Source organism: Penaeus japonicus, unplaced genomic scaffold, assembly GCF_977035675.1.
Source record: "Penaeus japonicus unplaced genomic scaffold, GWHDUDI00000001_assembly GWHDUDI00000026, whole genome shotgun sequence".
Taxonomy (NCBI): domain Eukaryota; kingdom Metazoa; phylum Arthropoda; class Malacostraca; order Decapoda; family Penaeidae; genus Penaeus; species Penaeus japonicus.
The window spans coordinates 26582292-26599791 of record NW_028234428.1 but is presented as its reverse complement, the minus strand read 5'-3'; the positions used below and the strand labels follow the sequence as shown (position 1 = coordinate 26599791).

Sequence of the window (17500 nt, the reverse complement as noted above, 5' to 3'; positions counted from 1 at the left end):
TATAAAACGCGTTAAGATACTGCTTTGATTTCGAAATTTACAATAGCGTATTAGACATTGTGGGATCCTGAATAAGGAACAATTTTATATTATTCATAGCAATGTTAATTTCCTGCTTTCCTACTCGATCTAAAGCAGATATCTAATACTGTAGATGGGAAGCCGTACCCGCTACAAAATTTGACTCGAAAAAAAACATCTATCTATTTATCTATCGAACACTTATACTTTTTTGTCTATAAATCTTTTTGTTTATTTATTTATTAATGTGTCTACCTACTTGTCTCTCTATATATCTACCTATCTACCTATTCCTCTATTTATCTATCAATCTTCCTTCCCTCTTACCCACTTATCTATCTACTTATCTATCTATTTGCCTTATCTCTCTATTTTCCTTTCTTTTTTTCTTTCTTTCTTTCGTTATTCCTTCCTTCCTTTCAACATATATCAGTAGTTATACAAAAACTAAGCTATTTTTACACAAACATATATTTTTGACTATCCAAAAATCGAGAGCTTCGTCGATTTCGCAAAATATATTTGATATATATATATATAATGATTATAAAAATATATAACTTCATATGATGCTCATGTTTATCATCCCCAGAAATGTCATAATGGAAGGTAATTATTATTAGATCATAATAATCATAATAGAAATGTTATTAAGAATATGACGTGGTAAGCTGATGGTGGATGCAATGAGTACATTATTAATTAACGATGGAAATAGTGAGAAATGTTGAGGCATTGAAGTGTGTGTTCGTGTGTGTGTGTGTGTGTGTGTGTGTGTGTGTGTGTGTGTGTGTGTGTGTGTGTGTGTGTGTGTGTGTGTGTGTGTGTGTGTGTGTGTGTGTGTGTGTGTGTGTGTGTGTGTGTGTTCGTGTGTGTGTGTGTTCGTGTATGTGTGTGTGTGTGTTTGTGTGTGTGTGCGTGTGTGTGTGTGCGTGTGTGTGTGTACAAAACCTACGTATTTCAATGCCATCAATATTTAATACAATCTAATATAAAGTTTATGTAAATGCGCAGTTAGGACAATAACCACCATAGGCGCAACACACGGCACTATTTCCCTTAGACCCGTTATGCACGTCTCCTTGATGCAAAAATCCAGCCTCGGTTAGTTGAAATTCCATAAACAAAAGCACATATACACAACAACCACAAGCCGGAAAGGACTAAACACAACCGCTTCATGAACAATTATCCGAAAGCTAATCATTCTCCTTGGACGCGGAGACTGCGGACGCAATATCCGAACAAGAAGAGCGTCTTGGAGGGGGTCCAGTGCCGAGGAGCGCTGGGGGCGTCGAAGTAGGGAAGGGAAGACGACTTGTCTCTCCTACGATGTGGGGGACACTCGTGGTCTTGGTACTTGCAGGAGGGATGGAATCTGAAGTGCGTCTGATTCCTGAAGGAGTCGCGCGAGGTAGAGACCGTCTGGAGTCCGAATCGTAACAGACTGTCAGTTTTAGACGCAGGACCTCGGGGGTCTGGCGGTCGGACGATGCGGTGGCGCTGCAGCCGTAGACGTAAAAGGGTGCTCCTTCGACGTCCAGCGGGGATTCCGAAGGCGTGGGAGTCACTTTGGAACGTGGGGTCTTGTGGCTGGATAAGTGGGCCTCGAGACAGATATCCTTGTATCCTTGGCCTTCTGATGGGGTATGGTCGGCCTCCAGGTCTCGGCTATGTGCGTCAGGACTTGGGGTAGTGGGATTTCTTCCCAATTCTAGCTTTAAAAGGGACAGTCGACCTCTAGAGCCGGGACTCATGGCGACGTCATTGGCTCCCTCATCCGGAGAAAGAGGTCTAGACTGGGGCACTTTTGCGGGCAGAGCGAGATGTCGGGAAGGGCTCAGGTCTTTCTCAGGAGACACATTTCCGTTAGGGGAAGGGACGTCTTTGGCTAAATGATCCTTGAGACCACAGTTGCTATCGTCTGTCGACCTCTTCTTACCAAACCCGTAGACAGAAACGCGATGGTCCACCTTCTCACGAACAAGAGCCACAGGGCCGTTCTGTGAGCCGTTGTGGGCGTGGAAAGCAGGCAGGTGGGCGTGGTTGACGATGTACTGCGCCGCACTACTCCAGCTGCGGCTCGAGGAATACCGGAGGACGTCTGTGTCTGTTGATGGAATAGTGGGAGGAACATAATTTGACAAGGATTAAGGTTCATGCAACACATCATGTCTCACCGGCACAAAGTCAGGCGAAATTAGCTCCGCCCCCTCCTGACCACTTTTGACTTCTAGCCATTCTAACTGTTTATATGTATGCCTGTCTCATTTCATCTCGAGGAATATATTATTTATGACATATTTTCAAATCTATCCTTTATATTTGAACAAAATAGAAGTAACCTTAATGCCTTTTGATAAAAATTTCTGACAGTCTAACACAAAATAAAATACTGACATCTCAATCACAAATATGAATTGGCAAACAATAGGTCTTCTTTCCCATTGCATGATTTTCAAAATAAATTCAAAATAAACCCTAAAGCCCTAAAAAAAAAAACAATACCGTGCTGACCCGAGTCTTGCCTGTTGCGAGCTGTACGAAAAACGGTGCGTATCGCCGACAGCTGACTCTGGAACTTCGACGTTGAAAAAGTGTACAGGATCGGGTTTACCGCTGAGTTGATTGGCAGGACGAGGACCACGAGCCAGGCGTACACTCCAGCTGGTAGGAGAGTTTGTTGTGAGGAGGGAAAGTGATTTATTCAGTCCGTCTTGTAATCGACGACTTTGGTTGAGAGTATCCATTCTGAATTCTTTGATGAAGATAAGATGCTTGGCTTGTCTCTACGCTACTTTCACTATAACTCTAAGTTAGAGTCACTCCCTCTTTCTATAATAGCAGTTTGATTAGATTATGTAATGTGATGTATGGTTTCTCATTTTTTCCATACTGTATTTTTTATGATTTTATTTACGTACCAAAATTAAAGAAAAAGAAAAGACGTGTATATATCCAGTACCGTACCCACTTAGCGTAAAAGTATCATACTCCAAAACCCTTTCATAGCGAATAACAAAACATTCAACAGTGATAATAAGACAAAAGAAACACCATACCCAAAAGAAAAACAAAACATTCAACAGTGATAATAAGACAAAAGAAACACCATACCCAAAAGAAAAACAAAACATTCAACAGTGATAATAACACAAAAAAACACCATACCCAAAAGAAAAACAAAACATTCAACAGTGATAATAAGACAAAAGAAACACCATACCCAAAAGAAAAACAAAACATTCAACAGTGATAATAACACAAAAAAACACCATACCCAAAAGAAAAACAAAACATTCAACAGTGATAATAAGACAAAAGAAACACCATACCCAAAAGAAAAACAAAACATTCAACAGTGATAATAAGACAAAAGAAACACCATACCCAAAAGAAAAACAAAACATTCAACAGTGATAATAACACAAAAAAACACCATACCCAAAAGAAAAACAAAACATTAAACAGTGATAATAACACAAAAAAACACCATACCCAAAAGAAAAACAAAACATTAAACAGTGATAATAACACACAAAAAAAAACATACCCAAAAGAGATAAACCGCAACAAAAAAAAAAACAACCACAACGAAACCAAAACTAAAATCACATCACTCAATAAACCTATCCAGACTAAAAAAAAAAAAATCAATCTTCTTCTCCCCGCCACCCTAACACACCCAACACAGCTTCACTCACAGTGGACCTCGATGTTAGCCAACGCAGCCGCCTTCACACACGCAATGGGCAGCCAGCACACGCAGTTGGTGATGACGATGAAGAAGAACCGAAGCGCGAACCTGGACTCTCCGCCCGAGAGAGGGGTCGACGTGCGGGTCACCATGATGTTGAAGAAGAGGCCAGCGTAGGCGCCGAGGATCACTGTCATGCTGTGAGGAGGAGGTCGGGGGGTTAGAGGGAGGAAGTTCGAGGGCGAGGTCGAGTTAGGGGAGGTTTGGTGAGGAAGAGGTCGAGTTAGAGGAGCTTAGATGAGGAAGAGGTCGAGTTAGAGGAGCTTAGATGAGGAAGAGGTCGAGTTAGAGGAGGAGCTTAGATGAGGAAGAGTTAGAGGAAGTTCGAGGAGGAGGTCGAGTTAGAGGAGGTTAGGTGAGGAGGAGTTCGAGGAAGTTCGAGGAGGAGGAAAGGGAGGTGGTGAAGTTAAATGAAGTTAGAGGAGGAAAAAGAGGAGGTGGTCGAGTTAGAGGAGGTTCGGTGAGGAGGAGTTAGAGGAAGTTCGAGGAGGAGGAAAGGGAGGTGGTGAAGTTAGATGAAGTTAGAGGAGGAGGAAAGGGAGGTGGTCGAGTTAGAGGAGGTAAGGGAAGATGAGGACGCGAGGAAGGAGAGAAATAGGTGGAGGAAGCCGGGAGAAGTATCAGTAGAAGGAGAAGGAAAGAGAGAAAAATATTTAGGAGACAGAGAATGGGCAACAGAAGAATGAAGTAGAGAAAAGGGAGAAGAAATAAGAGAAGCAAAAGAAGAAAGAGAACCAAGAGGAGAAGGAGATGAAGTAAGAGGCAAAATGAGACGAAGAAAACTGCAATAACAAAAGAGGAAGACGGACAAGAGGAGAATGAGAATGAGAATAAGAAGCTTGAGCGAGATAATGGAGAAGCATAACAAACTAGAAGAAGAGGAAGTAAAAGAAAAAGAAGAGGAAGGGAAAGCGAAAGAGGAAGAAGGGAGAGAATGATAAGGTAGAACACGAGGAAATAGAGGAGGTATTTCTCTCTTTCTCCCTTTCTCTCTCCTCTCTTCTTCCTCTCTTTATCTCTACACCCCTCTTCCTCTCTTTATCTCTTTCACTCTCCTCCCTTTCCCTGTATATCCAGGTTTAATATACAGTGCTATCTATTTTTCGTTCATTTCTTCCTTTCATATTTATTCGCCCTTTGTCTTCGTTCTATCTTTCTTATCCTCTTTTCTTATCATTTATAGCTACACTTACCATCATTATTATCCTTTGGGAATTCTTTCTTTTGTCTTTCGGAAAGTATTTCATAATCCCTCAGCTTATCTTCTGTATGAATATAATCTAATAAATCCTTTTATCTATTTTTATTTGATCTAAGAATCTTTTTCATAATTCGTGAAGACTCTAGAATATGGATGTTAATTATGTGTCTGTGTGTTAGTGTGTCTGTGTGTTAGTGTGTCTGTGTGTTAGTGTGTCTGTGTGTTAGTGCGTCTGTGTGTTAGTGTGTCTGTGTGTCTGTGTGTTAGTGCGTCTGTGTGTTAGTGTGTCTGTGTGTTAGTGTGTCTGTGTGTTAGTGTGTCTGTGTGTTAGTGCGTCTGTGTGTTAGTGTGTCTGTGTGTTAGTGCGTCTGTGTGTTAGTGTGTCTGTGTGTTAGTGCGTCTGTGTGTTAGTGTGTCTGTGTGTTAGTGCGTCTGTGTGTTAGTGTGTCTGTGTGTCTGTGTGTTAGTGTGTCTGTGTGTTAGTGTGTCTGTGTGTTTGTGTGTCTGTGTGTTAGTGTGTCTGTGTGTTTGTGTGTCTGTGTGTTAGTGTGTCTGTGTGTTAGTGTGTCTGTGTGTTTGTGTGTCTGTGTGTTAGTGTGTCTGTGTGTTAGTGTGTCTGTGTGTTAGTGTGTCTGTGTGTTAGTGCGTCTGTGTGTTAGTGTGTCTGTGTGTTAGTGTGTCTGTGTGTTAGTGTGTCTGTGTGTTAGTGTGTCTGTGTGTTAGTGTGTCTGTGTGTTAGTGTGTCTGTGTGTTAGTGTGTCTGTGTGTTAGTGTGTCTGTGTGTTAGTGTGTCTGTGTGTCTTCTGTTGTTAGTGTCTGTGTGTTAGTGTGTCTGTGTGTTAGTGTCTGTGTGTTAGTGTGTCTTTGTGTTAGTGTGTCTGTGTGTTAGTGTGTCTGTGTGTTAGTGTGTCTGTGTGTTTGTGTGTCTCTGTGTTAGTGTGTCTGTGTTAGTGTGTCTGTGTGTTAGTGTGTCTGTGTGTTAGTGTGTTAGTGTGTCTGTGTTAGTGTGTTTGTGTGTTAGTGTGTCTGTGTGTTAGTGTGTCTGTGTGTTAGTGTGTCTGTGTGTTAGTGTGTCTGTGTGTTAGTGTGTCTGTGTGTTAGTGTGTCTGTGTGTGTGTGTGTGTGTGTGTGTGTGTGTTAGTGTGTCTGTGTTAGTGTGTTTGTGTGTTAGTGTGTTAGTGTGTCTGTGTGTTAGTGTGTCTGTGTGTTAGTGTGTCTGTGTGTTAGTGTGTCTGTGTGTTAGTGTGTCTGTGTGTTAGTGTGTTTGTGTTAGTGTGTCTGTGTGTTAGTGTGTTTGTGTGTTAGTGTATCTGTGTGTCTGTGTGTTAGTGTGTCTGTGTGTTAGTGTGTCTGTGTTAGTGTGTCTGTGTGTTAGTGTGTCTGTGTGTTAGTGTGTCTGTGTGTTAGTGTGTCTGTGTGTTAGTGTGTCTGTGTGTTAGTGTGTGTGTGTGTTAGTGTGTCTGTGTGTTAGTGTGTCTGTGTGTTAGTGTGTCTGTGTGTTAGTGTGTCTGTGTGTTAGTGTGTCTGTGTGTTAGTGTGTCTGTGTGTTAGTGTGTCTGTGTGTTAGTGTGTTAGTGTGTCTGTGTTAGTGTGTTTGTGTGTTAGTGTGTCTGTGTGTTAGTGTGTCTGTGTGTTAGTGTGTCTGTGTGTTAGTGTGTCTGTGTTAGTGTGTCTGTGTGTTAGTGTGTCTGTGTTAGTGTGTCTGTGTGTTAGTGTGTCTGTGTGTTAGTGTGTCTGTGTGTTAGTGTGTCTGTGTGTTAGTGTGTCTGTGTTAGTGTGTCTGTGTGTTAGTGTGTCTGTGTTAGTGTGTCTGTGTGTTAGTGTGTCTGTGTGTTAGTGTGTCTGTGTGTTAGTGTGTCTGTGTTAGTGTGTCTGTGTGTTAGTGTGTCTATGTGTTAGCGTGTCTATGTGTTAGTGTGTCTGTGTGTTAGTGTGTCTGTGTGTTAGTGTGTCTGTGTGTTAGTGTGTCTGTGTGTTAGTGTGTCTGTGTGTTAGTGTGTCTGTGTGTTAGTGTGTCTGTGTGTTAGTGTGTCTATGTGTTAGTGTGTCTGTGTGTTAGTGTGTCTGTGTGTTAGTGTGTCTGTGTGTTAGTGTGTCTGTGTGTTAGTGTGTCTGTGTGTTAGTGTGTCTGTGTGTTAGTGTGTCTGTGTTAGTGTGTTTGTGTGTTAGTGTGTTAGTGTGTCTGTGTGTTAGTGTGTCTGTGTGTTAGTGTGTCTGTGTGTTAGTGTGTCTGTGTGTTAGTGTGTCTGTGTGTTAGTGTGTCTGTGTGTTAGTGTGTCTGTGTGTTAGTGTGTCTGTGTGTTAGTGTGTCTGTGTTAGTGTGTCTGTGTGTTAGTGTGTCTGTGTGTTAGTGTGTCTGTGTGTTAGTGTGTCTGTGTGTTAGTGTGTGTGTGTGTGTGTGTGTGTGTGTTAGTGTGTCTGTGTGTTAGTGTGTGTGTGTGTTAGTGTGTCTGTGTTAGTGTGTCTGTGTGTTAGTGTGTCTGTGTGTTAGTGTGTCTGTGTTAGTGTGTCTGTGTGTTAGTGTGTCTGTGTGTTAGTGTGTCTGTGTGTTAGTGTGTCTATGTGTTAGGGTGCCTGTATGTTAGTTTGTCTATGTGTTAGTGTGTCTATGTGTTAGGGTGCCTGTATGTTAGTTTGTCTATGTGTTAGTGTGTCTATGTGTTAGGGTGCCTGTATGTTAGTTTGTCTATGTGTTAGTGTGTCTATGTGTTAGGGTGCCTGTATGTTAGTGTGTCTGTGTTAGTGTGTCTGTGTGTTAGTGTGTCTGTGTTAGTGTGTCTGTGTGTTAGTGTGTCTGTGTTAGTGTGTCTGTGTGTTAGTGTGTCTGTGTGTTAGTGTGTCTGTGTTAGTGTGTCTATGTGTTAGTGTGTCTGTGTGTTAGTGTGTCTGTGTGTTAGTGTGTCTGTGTGTTAGTGTGTCTGTGTGTTAGTGTGTCTGTGTGTTAGTGTGTCTGTGTTAGTGTGTCTGTGTGTTAGTGTGTCTGTGTGTTAGTGTGTCTGTGTGTTAGTGTGTCTATGTGTTAGTGTGTCTGTGTGTTAGTGTGTCTATGTGTTAGTGTGTCTGTGTGTTAGTGTGTCTGTGTGTTAGTGTGTCTGTGTTAGTGTGTCTGTGTGTTAGTGTGTCTGTGTGTTAGTGTGTCTGTGTGTTAGTGTGTCTGTGTGTTAGTGTGTCTGTGTGTTAGTGTGTCTGTGTGTTAGTGTGTCTATGTGTTAGTGTGTCTGTGTGTTAGTGTGTCTGTGTGTTAGTGTGTCTGTGTGTTAGTGTGTCTATGTGTTAGTGTGTCTGTGTGTTAGTGTATCTATGTGTTAGTGTGTCTGTGTGTTAGTGTGTCTGTGTGTTAGTGTGTCTGTGTGTTAGTGTGTCTGTGTGTTAGTGTGTCTATGTGTTAGTGTGTCTATGTGTTAGTGTGTCTGTAGGATACGTAAGCACCTGACATACTCGAGTGTGTGAACTTGTGTTAGGTGTGTCTAAGAGTGTTCATTAGAGTGTTTTTGTGTTTTTGTGTTTGTGTGCTTGTGGTCGCTGAGTGTTAGTCGTGTGTTAGTCGTTTCTGTGTGTTCGCTTATACATCAATGTCGTTCTTGATAATGCTAATTTACCTTACTAGTATAAATTGCACCTAAGAATGTCAATATTCTCTGACAGTGTACGTTGCACCTAACAATGTTAATGTAATAGTCGTACTTGACAATATTAATCTCCCCTGACAGTCTTAGTCGTACCTGAGAATGCAAGAGTATTGCACATCGTACCTGAGAATGCAAGAGTATTGCACATCGTACCTGAGAATGCAAGAGTATTGCACATCGTACCTGAGAATGCAAGAGTATTGCACGTCGTACCTGAGAATGCAAGAGTATTGCACATCGTACCTGAGAATGCAAGAGTATTGCACATCGTACCTGAGAATGCAAGAGTATTGCACATCGTACCTGAGAATGCAAGAGTATTGCACATCGTACCTGAGAATGCAAGAGTATTGCACATCGTACCTGAGAATGCAAGAGTATTGCACATCGTACCTGAGAATGCAAGAGTATTGCACGTCGTACCTGAGAATGCAAGAGTATTGCACATCGTACCTGAGAATGCAAGAGTATTGCACATCGTACCTGAGAATGCAAGAGTATTGCACATCGTACCTGAGAATGCAAGAGTATTGCACATCGTACCTGAGAATGCAAGAGTATTGCACATCGTACCTGAGAATGCAAGAGTATTGCACATCGTACCTGAGAATGCAAGAGTATTGCACATCGTACCTGAGAATGCAAGAGTATTGCACATCGTACCTGAGAATGCAAGAGTATTGCACATCGTACCTGAGAATGCAAGAGTATTGCACATCGTACCTGAGAATGCAAGAGTATTGCACATCGCAAACGAGAATGCAAGAGTAGTGCACATCGTAACTGAGAATGCAAGAGTATTGCACATCGTACCTGAGAATGCAAGAGTATTGCACATCGTACCTGAGAATGCAAGAGTATTGCACATCGTACCTGAGAATGCAAGAGTATTGCACATCGTACCTGAGAATGCAAGAGTATTGCACATCGTACCTGAGAATGCAAGAGTATTGCACATCGTACCTGAGAATGCAAGAGTATTGCACGTCGTACCTGAGAATGCAAGAGTATTGCACATCGTACCTGAGAATGCAAGAGTATTGCACATCGTACCTGAGAATGCAAGAGTATTGCACATCGTACCTGAGAATGCAAGAGTATTGCACATCGTACCTGAGAATGCAAGAGTATTGCACGTCGTACCTGAGCGTGTTGATGCCCAAGAAAATGAAGGCCGAATATTGCCACCCCGCGAGGTAGGGTTCGGTCACGTGAAGGGGTATGCACATGGCGCCGCTCTCGTAGAAGCTTTTGATCCAAATCGCTGTCACAGATAGGGGGGGGGCATAAACATTTCAGGACATTTGGAAATATGTGAGACAGCGATATTAAAAATCAACATGAACTGCAAATCCTCTTATATCTAAATACCCAAAAAGAGAAAGAAGAAGAAGAAGAAGAAGAAGAAGAAAAAAAAAACTTATTCCTCAGACAAAACAAATGGTTATTCTCACCGGGAAAGACAGCCAAGAATATCGACGTCAGCCAGATGAACAACAGACAGACTCTGGCCGATCTCTCTGACAGCGTGCGGGCTTCCAGGGGCTGTCTGATGAACAGGTACCGCTCCAGAGACATGAACGTGAGAATGAACACGGACGTCTGGAGGGCAGAGAAGGAGGAATAAGGAGGGCATGGATGGTCATATAGCAGTATGGGGGGGTTTGATTTTTTAAAGAGACTTTGCATGTGGAGGATATTTTCAGTGTTAAAGTTTGTCTGGTGATATAAATGAGAAAAAGGGGTTTGCGTGTTAAATACTAGTATTTTAGTTTTTTTTCTATTAAGTATTTTCTTCATATATTGTATTCTAATGAAATATATTTTTGTTCTCCTCTTTTTCTCTCTCTATCTATCTCTAGTTCTCTCTCTCTCTCTCTCTCTCTCTCTCTCTCTCTCTCTCTCTCTCTCTCTCTCTCTCTCTCTCTCTCTCTCTCTCTCTCTCTCTCTCTCTCTCTCTCCTTCCCGCTCTGTAGCCCCTCTCTACCTACCTACCCAGTTTTTCTCCCCTCTCTCCCTTCCCCCTCTGCTTCTTCCCTTCCTCCCTTACGTATCCTCACCCCTACCTCTTTCTCCCCTTTACCCTAACCCCTTTTCTCCCCTCTCCTCCTCCCCCATCCCCTCCCCCACGGTAAAACTCCCTCTCCCCACTCCCGTCCCCCCCTGCTTATTTCCACTCCCCAACCCACTTACTCCTTCCTCAACCCCCTCCACACCCTTCCCCACATCCTCAACTCACACTCATCCTTAGCTTTTCCCCTTACCCGCCACACACCCTACCCGCACCCCCCCCCTCCCCTTATTCCCCGACGCACTGCCACCCTCTACCCCCCTCCCACAAACCCTCCCCTCCCCCTTCCCTCCCTTCCACCCCCACCCCACTCCAACCCTCCCCTCCCCCCCACTCCCACTCCCACCCGCACCTCCACCCCCACTCCCACTCCCATCCCACTCCCACCCCCACCAACCCCAACCCACCCCCACCTCCTCCACCCTCCCCTCTCACCCTCCTCCCCCCTCACCTCCGAAGAGACCAGTCCGAGGATCCCCGTGAAGGTGCAAGTGTAGGATGACGCCCACGCCAGCGCCTCGGCCTGGTAGGACCCCCTGGTCTTGAGGTCCTGCACGCCCAGGATCACGAGGTAGAGGCCCATCAGCAGGTCGGCGGCTGGAAGGAGGGAAGGAGGGATGGAGGGTGGGTGGGTTGGGTGAAGTGGGTGGGTGGGTGAAATGGGTAGGTGGGTGGGTGAAGTGGGTGGGTGGGTGGGTGGTGAGTTGTGGTGATGCTGATAGTGAGGAAGATGGGGATGGGGAGATGGGGACGGGAAGGGGTAGGGGGGTAGGGAGGAGGTGGAGGATGGTGTGGGGAGAGGGGTAAGGGTAGGGGTAGGGATGGGGATAGGGATAGAGATGGGGATGGGAAATGGGGACAAGGACGGGGATTGGGATGGGGATGGGGAGATGGGACTGGGATAGGGATAGGAAGAGATGGGGATGGGGATGGGGATAGAGATGGGGATGGAGATAGAGAGATGGGAATGGGGATAGGGATAGGAATGGGGATGGGGATGGGGACGAGGACAGGGATGTGGCTGGGGCTTGTGATGTTAATAGTGTTGCAGATGCAGATGCTGATGATGATGCTGATTAGAGACTGATGGTGAGATTGGCAATCATAATCGTAAACGTGATGGGGATCATAATTGTTATGATAGTAACGATGATTGTTATAATAGTAATAATCATTGTTATTGTAATGGTAATAATGACTGTTATTATAACATCATTGTTGATTGTTATAACAAAAATGGCTTTTATGATAAGAACAATAATTGTTATGATAACAAAGATTATAATATTAGCAATGACAGCAATGATGATATAAAAGATAATCATAGTAGTGATTTTGACGTATGAGTTGGAGGAGATGATGATAAGGATAACAGTCATCACAATCCTAATGATCTTAATCCTAATGACCTTAATCAATCCTAATAATCTTAATCCCAATGACCTTAATTAATCCTAACGACCTTAATCAATCCAAATGATCTTAATCCCAATGACCTTAATTAATCCTAATGACCTTAATCAATCCTAACGACCTCAATCAATCCTAACGACCTCAATCAATCCTAACGACCTCAATCATGATGAAGAAACAGGCGAAAGTCCCCCTCCCTCACCCCCCCCCCCCATCTCACCTGCCAGATTTCTGATAAAGAGCTTCAGTATCTTGTTATCCTCCTTCGATATGGCGCGGCAGCCAATCACAGCCAGGTTGCCGATCAGGGTGAGGGCGGCCACGACCCACACCGCCGCCCGCAGAATGACCCAGCCCATCATGTCCCGCCCGTTGGAGACGCCTGGGAGGAAGGGAGGGAGGAGGGAAGGTTGGTTGGTGTGGGTGTGGGGGGGGGGGTTGGGGGGGGTGGATGGAGAGAGAGTTGAGAGAAAGAGAGAGAGAGAGAGAGAGAGAAAGAAAGAGAAAGGAAGAAAGATAGAGAGAGAGAGAGTGAGAGAGAGAGAAAGAAAGAAAAAAAGAAAGAGAGAGGGAGAGAAAGAAAGAAAGAAAGAAAGAGGGAGAGAGAAAGAAAGAAAGAGAAAGAAGAGAGAGATTGGAGGGGAGTACGATTGAACAACGATTGAAAGGACACCAATGTGTGATTATATATATATATATATATATATATATATATATATATATATATATATATATATATATATATATATATATTCAAAAAATGGGGCTGACTACTTCTTCAAGCTATCGTAAAAATGTCACAGTATTTCATTCACAAAAAGAAATGTTCGCGTAAAATCAGGAAAGTAGCATTTCATTCACAAAAGACCGTTCGCGTAGAAGTAATAAAGTAACATTTAAAAAAACTCGTAGGAAATAGGCATTTACTCACAAATATCCAGTCAGAAAAAAAAAACAATAACATAGGAACTGCACATCTTTCGCAAAATCCTGAGAGTAGTATAGCAATATATCATAAACAAAAAACTCAGTGTAAGAATAGCACAACATTACTTTGATTCGAAAAAAAAACACAGGAGCAGTGTCGTAAGAGCATTCCATTCCATTTAAAAGAATAGTGTAAAAGTATCTTTAGACGTAATTCAATTTAATTCATAAAAAAGCTAGTAGCGTAAACGTAGTAAAGCAATTTCATTCACAAAAACCTTACCGTCTGTACTGGGGAGACACTGAAGCACACGTGGCACGTAGCTGCAGTACCGAAAGGTTTTGAAATACCTGCAGAACAACAAAAAAGGTTTTCTTTTAAAGGAACATAAAAACTAACAAAGAAAGATTAAGTAGGTATAATTCTATCAAAAAAGAAAGAAAGAAAAAATATATATATATACATATCTCAACGCCTAGTCTATTGGTGTTGTTTTCCAATTTTCTTTTTATTTCATTATATGTCGTTTTTATACGTACGCTAATTTCAGCTCTTCCATGGACAGAAAGTGTCGTTCATTGATGTCCTGGAGGTCGAGATCCATCAGGTTCCTGTCCATTAATTAATTGAATTAAAATGCAATAAGGAACACGCGCAGAGGCAAGAGAGAGAGAGAGAGAGAGAAAGAGAGAGAGAGAGAGAGAGAGAGAGAGAGAGAGAGAGAGAGAGAGAGAGAGAGAGAGAGAGAGAGAGAGAGAGAGAGAGGAAAGAGAAAGAAAAAGAAAAAGAGAAACAGAGAAAGCGATAAAAAAAAGAGAGAAAGACAGACAGAATCACAAAAAAAATGAAACAAAAACCAACATACATCTCACAATCCTCTCCAACATTATATATAAAACAAAAACAAAAAAAAAACTTCACAACTCCCTCATGAATTAAGAAACTAAAGTGAACAGAAATCCCACTCACAACACACGCAGATTCTTGAGACCTTTGAAGATATCTTGAACCGTTGTCAGCGGGTTCCCTGACAAGTCTCTGAGGAGGGAGATATGGGTTAAGAAAAAAATAGATTCTTTTGGTTCCGGATTGCGTTGCAGGATGGGCGTTGCAGATGTATTTGTTTGTTTGTTTGGTGATTTGTTTGTCTGTTGTGTTTTATTGTTTTGGGTATTTTATTTGTTGTGTTTTTATTGTATGTATTGTATTTGTTATATTTTATTGTATGTATAGTATTTATTGTATTTTATTGTATCGTATTCATTGTATTGCATCATACGTATTACATTCATTGTATCATACGTATTATATTCTATCTATCACATTAGATAATTAAGAAGATGATGATTACATAAAGCGTGGCTGATATATCATTTCAATTCATAATGAAGATGATACTGATATTAAATCTATTTTGAAATCAAATCCCAGATTCTGATTTTTAGATGTTTTTCTTCTCTTTCTTATTATTCTTTTGGTCAATGGTTTTTCAGTCAACGATCTATTATTAAAGATATGACGATAGTTAATTCTTATCTTGATTAGTTGCAATAATGAAGATGATCGTGATAATAATGGTGATGATGATGATATGATAATAATAATAATAATAATAATAATAATAATAATAGTAACAAACAACAACATTACCAATAATAGCAATAACACTAAAAGCAAAAAAAACAAATAAACACGAAACAAACAACATAAACAAAGACATACTCACACCGAGCGCAGATGCTTGAGCGAGCTGAAGGCTTGGCAGCGAATCGCCCTAATCCTGTTGCTGTTTAGCTGTCTGGGGAAATAAATCGGTGAATCCAGGAGAAATAAAGTGGTACATCTAGGGGAAATAAGTCGGTGAATATGGGGGAAATAAATCGGTGAATCTAGGGGAAATAAAGTGGTACATGTAGGGGAAATAAGTCGGTGAATCTGGGGGAAATAAAGTGGTACATCTAAGGGAAATAAGACGGTGAATATGGGGGAAAATAAAGTGGTACATCTAGGGGAATCTGGGGGAAATAAAGCGGTACATCTAGGGGAAATAAATCGGTGAATCTAGGGGAAATAAAGTGGTACATGTAGGGGAAATAAGTCGGTGAATATGGGGGAAATAAAGTTGTACACGTAGGGGGGAAATAAGTCGGTGAATCTAGGGGAAATAAAGTGGTACATCTAGGGGAAATAAATCGGTGAATCTAGGGGAAATAAAGTGGTACATCTAGGGGAAAGAAATCGGTGAATCTAGGGGAAATAAAGTGGTACATGTAGGGGGAATAAGTCGGTGAATATGGGGGAAATAAAGTGGTACACCTAGGGGAATAAGTCGGTGAATATGGGGGAAATATAGTGGTAGCTCTAGGGGAAAGAAAGTAGTATACCTAAGGGGAAAAAAGTCGGTGAATATGGGGGAAATAAAGTGGTAAATCTATGGGGAATAAGTCGGTGAATCTAGGGGAAATAAAGTGGTACATGTAGGGGAAAAAAGTCGGTGAATCTGGGTGAAATGAATCGGTAATTCTAGGGGTAATAAAGTGATACATTTAGGGGAAATAAGTCGGTGAATATGGGGGAAAGAAAGTGGTACATCTAAAGGAATAAGTCGGTGAATATAGGGGAAATAAAGTGGTACATCTAGGGGAAATAAGTCGGTGAATATGGGGGAAAGAAAGTGGTACATCTAAAGGAATAAGTCGGTGAATATGGGGGAAATAAAGTGGTACATCTAGGGGAAATAAGTCGGTGAATATGGGGGAAATAAAGTGGTACATCTAGGGGAAATAAGTCGGTGAATAAGAGGGAAATAAAGTGGTACATCTAAAGGAATAAGTCGGTGAATATGGGGGAAATAAAGTGGTACATTTACGGGAAATAAGTCGGTGAATATGGGGGAAATAAAGTGGTACATTTACGGGAAATAAGTCGGTGAATATGGGAAAAATAAAGTGGTACATCTAGGAGAAATAAAGTGGTACATCTAGGGGAAATAAGTCGGTGAATAAGGGGGAAAGAAAGTGGTAAATCTATGGGAAATAAGTCGGTGAATATGGGGGAAATAAAGTGGTACATCTAGGGGAAATAAGTCGGTGAATATGGGGGAAATAAAGTGGTACATCTAGGGGAAATAAGTCGGTGAATATGGGGGAAATAAAGTGGTAAATATAGGGGAATAAGTCGGTGAATCTAGGGGAAATAAAGTGGTACATCTAGGGGGAATAAATCGGTGAATCTAGGGGAAATAAAGTGGTACATCTAGGGGAAATAAAGTAGTACATCTAGGGGGAATAAGTCGGTGAATCTAGGGGAAATAAAGTGGTACATCTAGGTACACATAGGGGAAATAAGTCGGTGAATGTAGGGGAAATACAGTGGTACATCAAGGGGAATTAAAGTGGCACATCTAGGGGAAATAAGTTGGTGAATCTAGGGGAAATGAAGGGGTACATCTAGGGGAAATAAATCGGTGAATCTAGAGGAAATAAAGTGGTACATCTAGGGGAATAAATCGGTGAATCTACGGGAAATAAAGTGGTACATGTAGGGGAAATAAGTCGGTGAATACGGGGGAAATAAAGTGGTACATCTAGGGGAAATGAGTCGGTGAAAAAGGGGGAAAGAAAGTGGTATATCTAGGGGAATAAGTCGGTGAATATGTGGGAAATAAAGTGGTACTCACAGGAGAAATAAATCGGTGAATCTAGGGGAAATAAAGTGGTACATGTAGGGGAATAAGTTGGTGAATCTAAGGGAAATTAAGTGGTAAATCTAGGGAATAATTCGGTAAATCTGGGGAAATCAATGATTGAGAATGGAGAGATATATCGGTAAAACTACGGAAATAATCGGTAAATCCGAGGAAATAGTCAATAAATATGTAAAAATAAATCGGGAAAAAGACGGAAATATATCGGGAAAAAGACGGAAATAAATCGGTAAAAAGACGGAAATAAATCAGTAAACATGGGGAAATAAATCCATAAATCCAGGGAAGTCAATCGGTAATTCAAAGAAAATTAACACGTAAATCTTCACCCAACAGAGTACTCCCCAAACGCTCACAAAAAAAGGTAGAAATATTGCAAATAACATCAGAGTAAGTTTATACCAATCGAAGGAACAGGATCGAGTTAAACATTTGGTTTGGATACCATTGCATGTTAGGGTCTCAAAGTATGCTGATGGCTTAGGAAGGTCAGCATATGATGATATGTGGGTATAGACATTGGAATACTTCTGGCTCTTCTTGCTAGAATTTTCAACATTATTAAAACTTCATGCAAGGAGCTCCCGATTGAGAGAGAGAGAGAGACAGAGAGAGAGAGAGAGAGAGAGAGAGAGAGAGAGAGAGAGAGAGAGGGGGGGGGGGGGGGGGGGGGAGAGAGGAGAGAGGGGGAGAGAGAGAGAGAGAGAGAGAGAGAGGGAGAGAGAGAGAGAGAGAGAGAGAGAGAGAGAGAGAGAGAGAGAGAGAGAGAGAGAG

The 17500-nt window shown here is 41.9% G+C and overlaps 1 protein-coding gene across 3 annotated transcripts in view; it reads right to left on the bottom strand.

Moving 5' to 3' along the window:
* Nucleotides 1-854: 854 nt before the first annotated feature.
* Nucleotides 855-17500, bottom strand: part of LOC122243810 (uncharacterized) — a 71933-nt gene continuing 55287 nt past the window's right edge. For 2 of the 3 annotated variants that reach the window (XM_086552210.1, XM_086552212.1), the window contains 11 exons: nucleotides 14747-14818; nucleotides 13990-14058; nucleotides 13560-13631; nucleotides 13303-13370; nucleotides 12313-12474; nucleotides 11131-11276; nucleotides 10063-10210; nucleotides 9752-9872; nucleotides 3726-3916; nucleotides 2539-2688; nucleotides 855-2131 (listed from right to left, as the gene is read on the bottom strand). In XM_086552210.1, the coding sequence (XP_086408336.1) occupies nucleotides 1221-2131; nucleotides 2539-2688; nucleotides 3726-3916; nucleotides 9752-9872; nucleotides 10063-10210; nucleotides 11131-11276; nucleotides 12313-12474; nucleotides 13303-13370; nucleotides 13560-13631; nucleotides 13990-14058; nucleotides 14747-14818 (2110 nt within the window). In that variant the 3' untranslated portion in view covers nucleotides 855-1220. The remainder of the gene's footprint in view (nucleotides 2132-2538; nucleotides 2689-3725; nucleotides 3917-9751; nucleotides 9873-10062; nucleotides 10211-11130; nucleotides 11277-12312; nucleotides 12475-13302; nucleotides 13371-13559; nucleotides 13632-13989; nucleotides 14059-14746; nucleotides 14819-17500) is intronic. The other variant, XM_086552213.1, reaches the window with a different exon arrangement.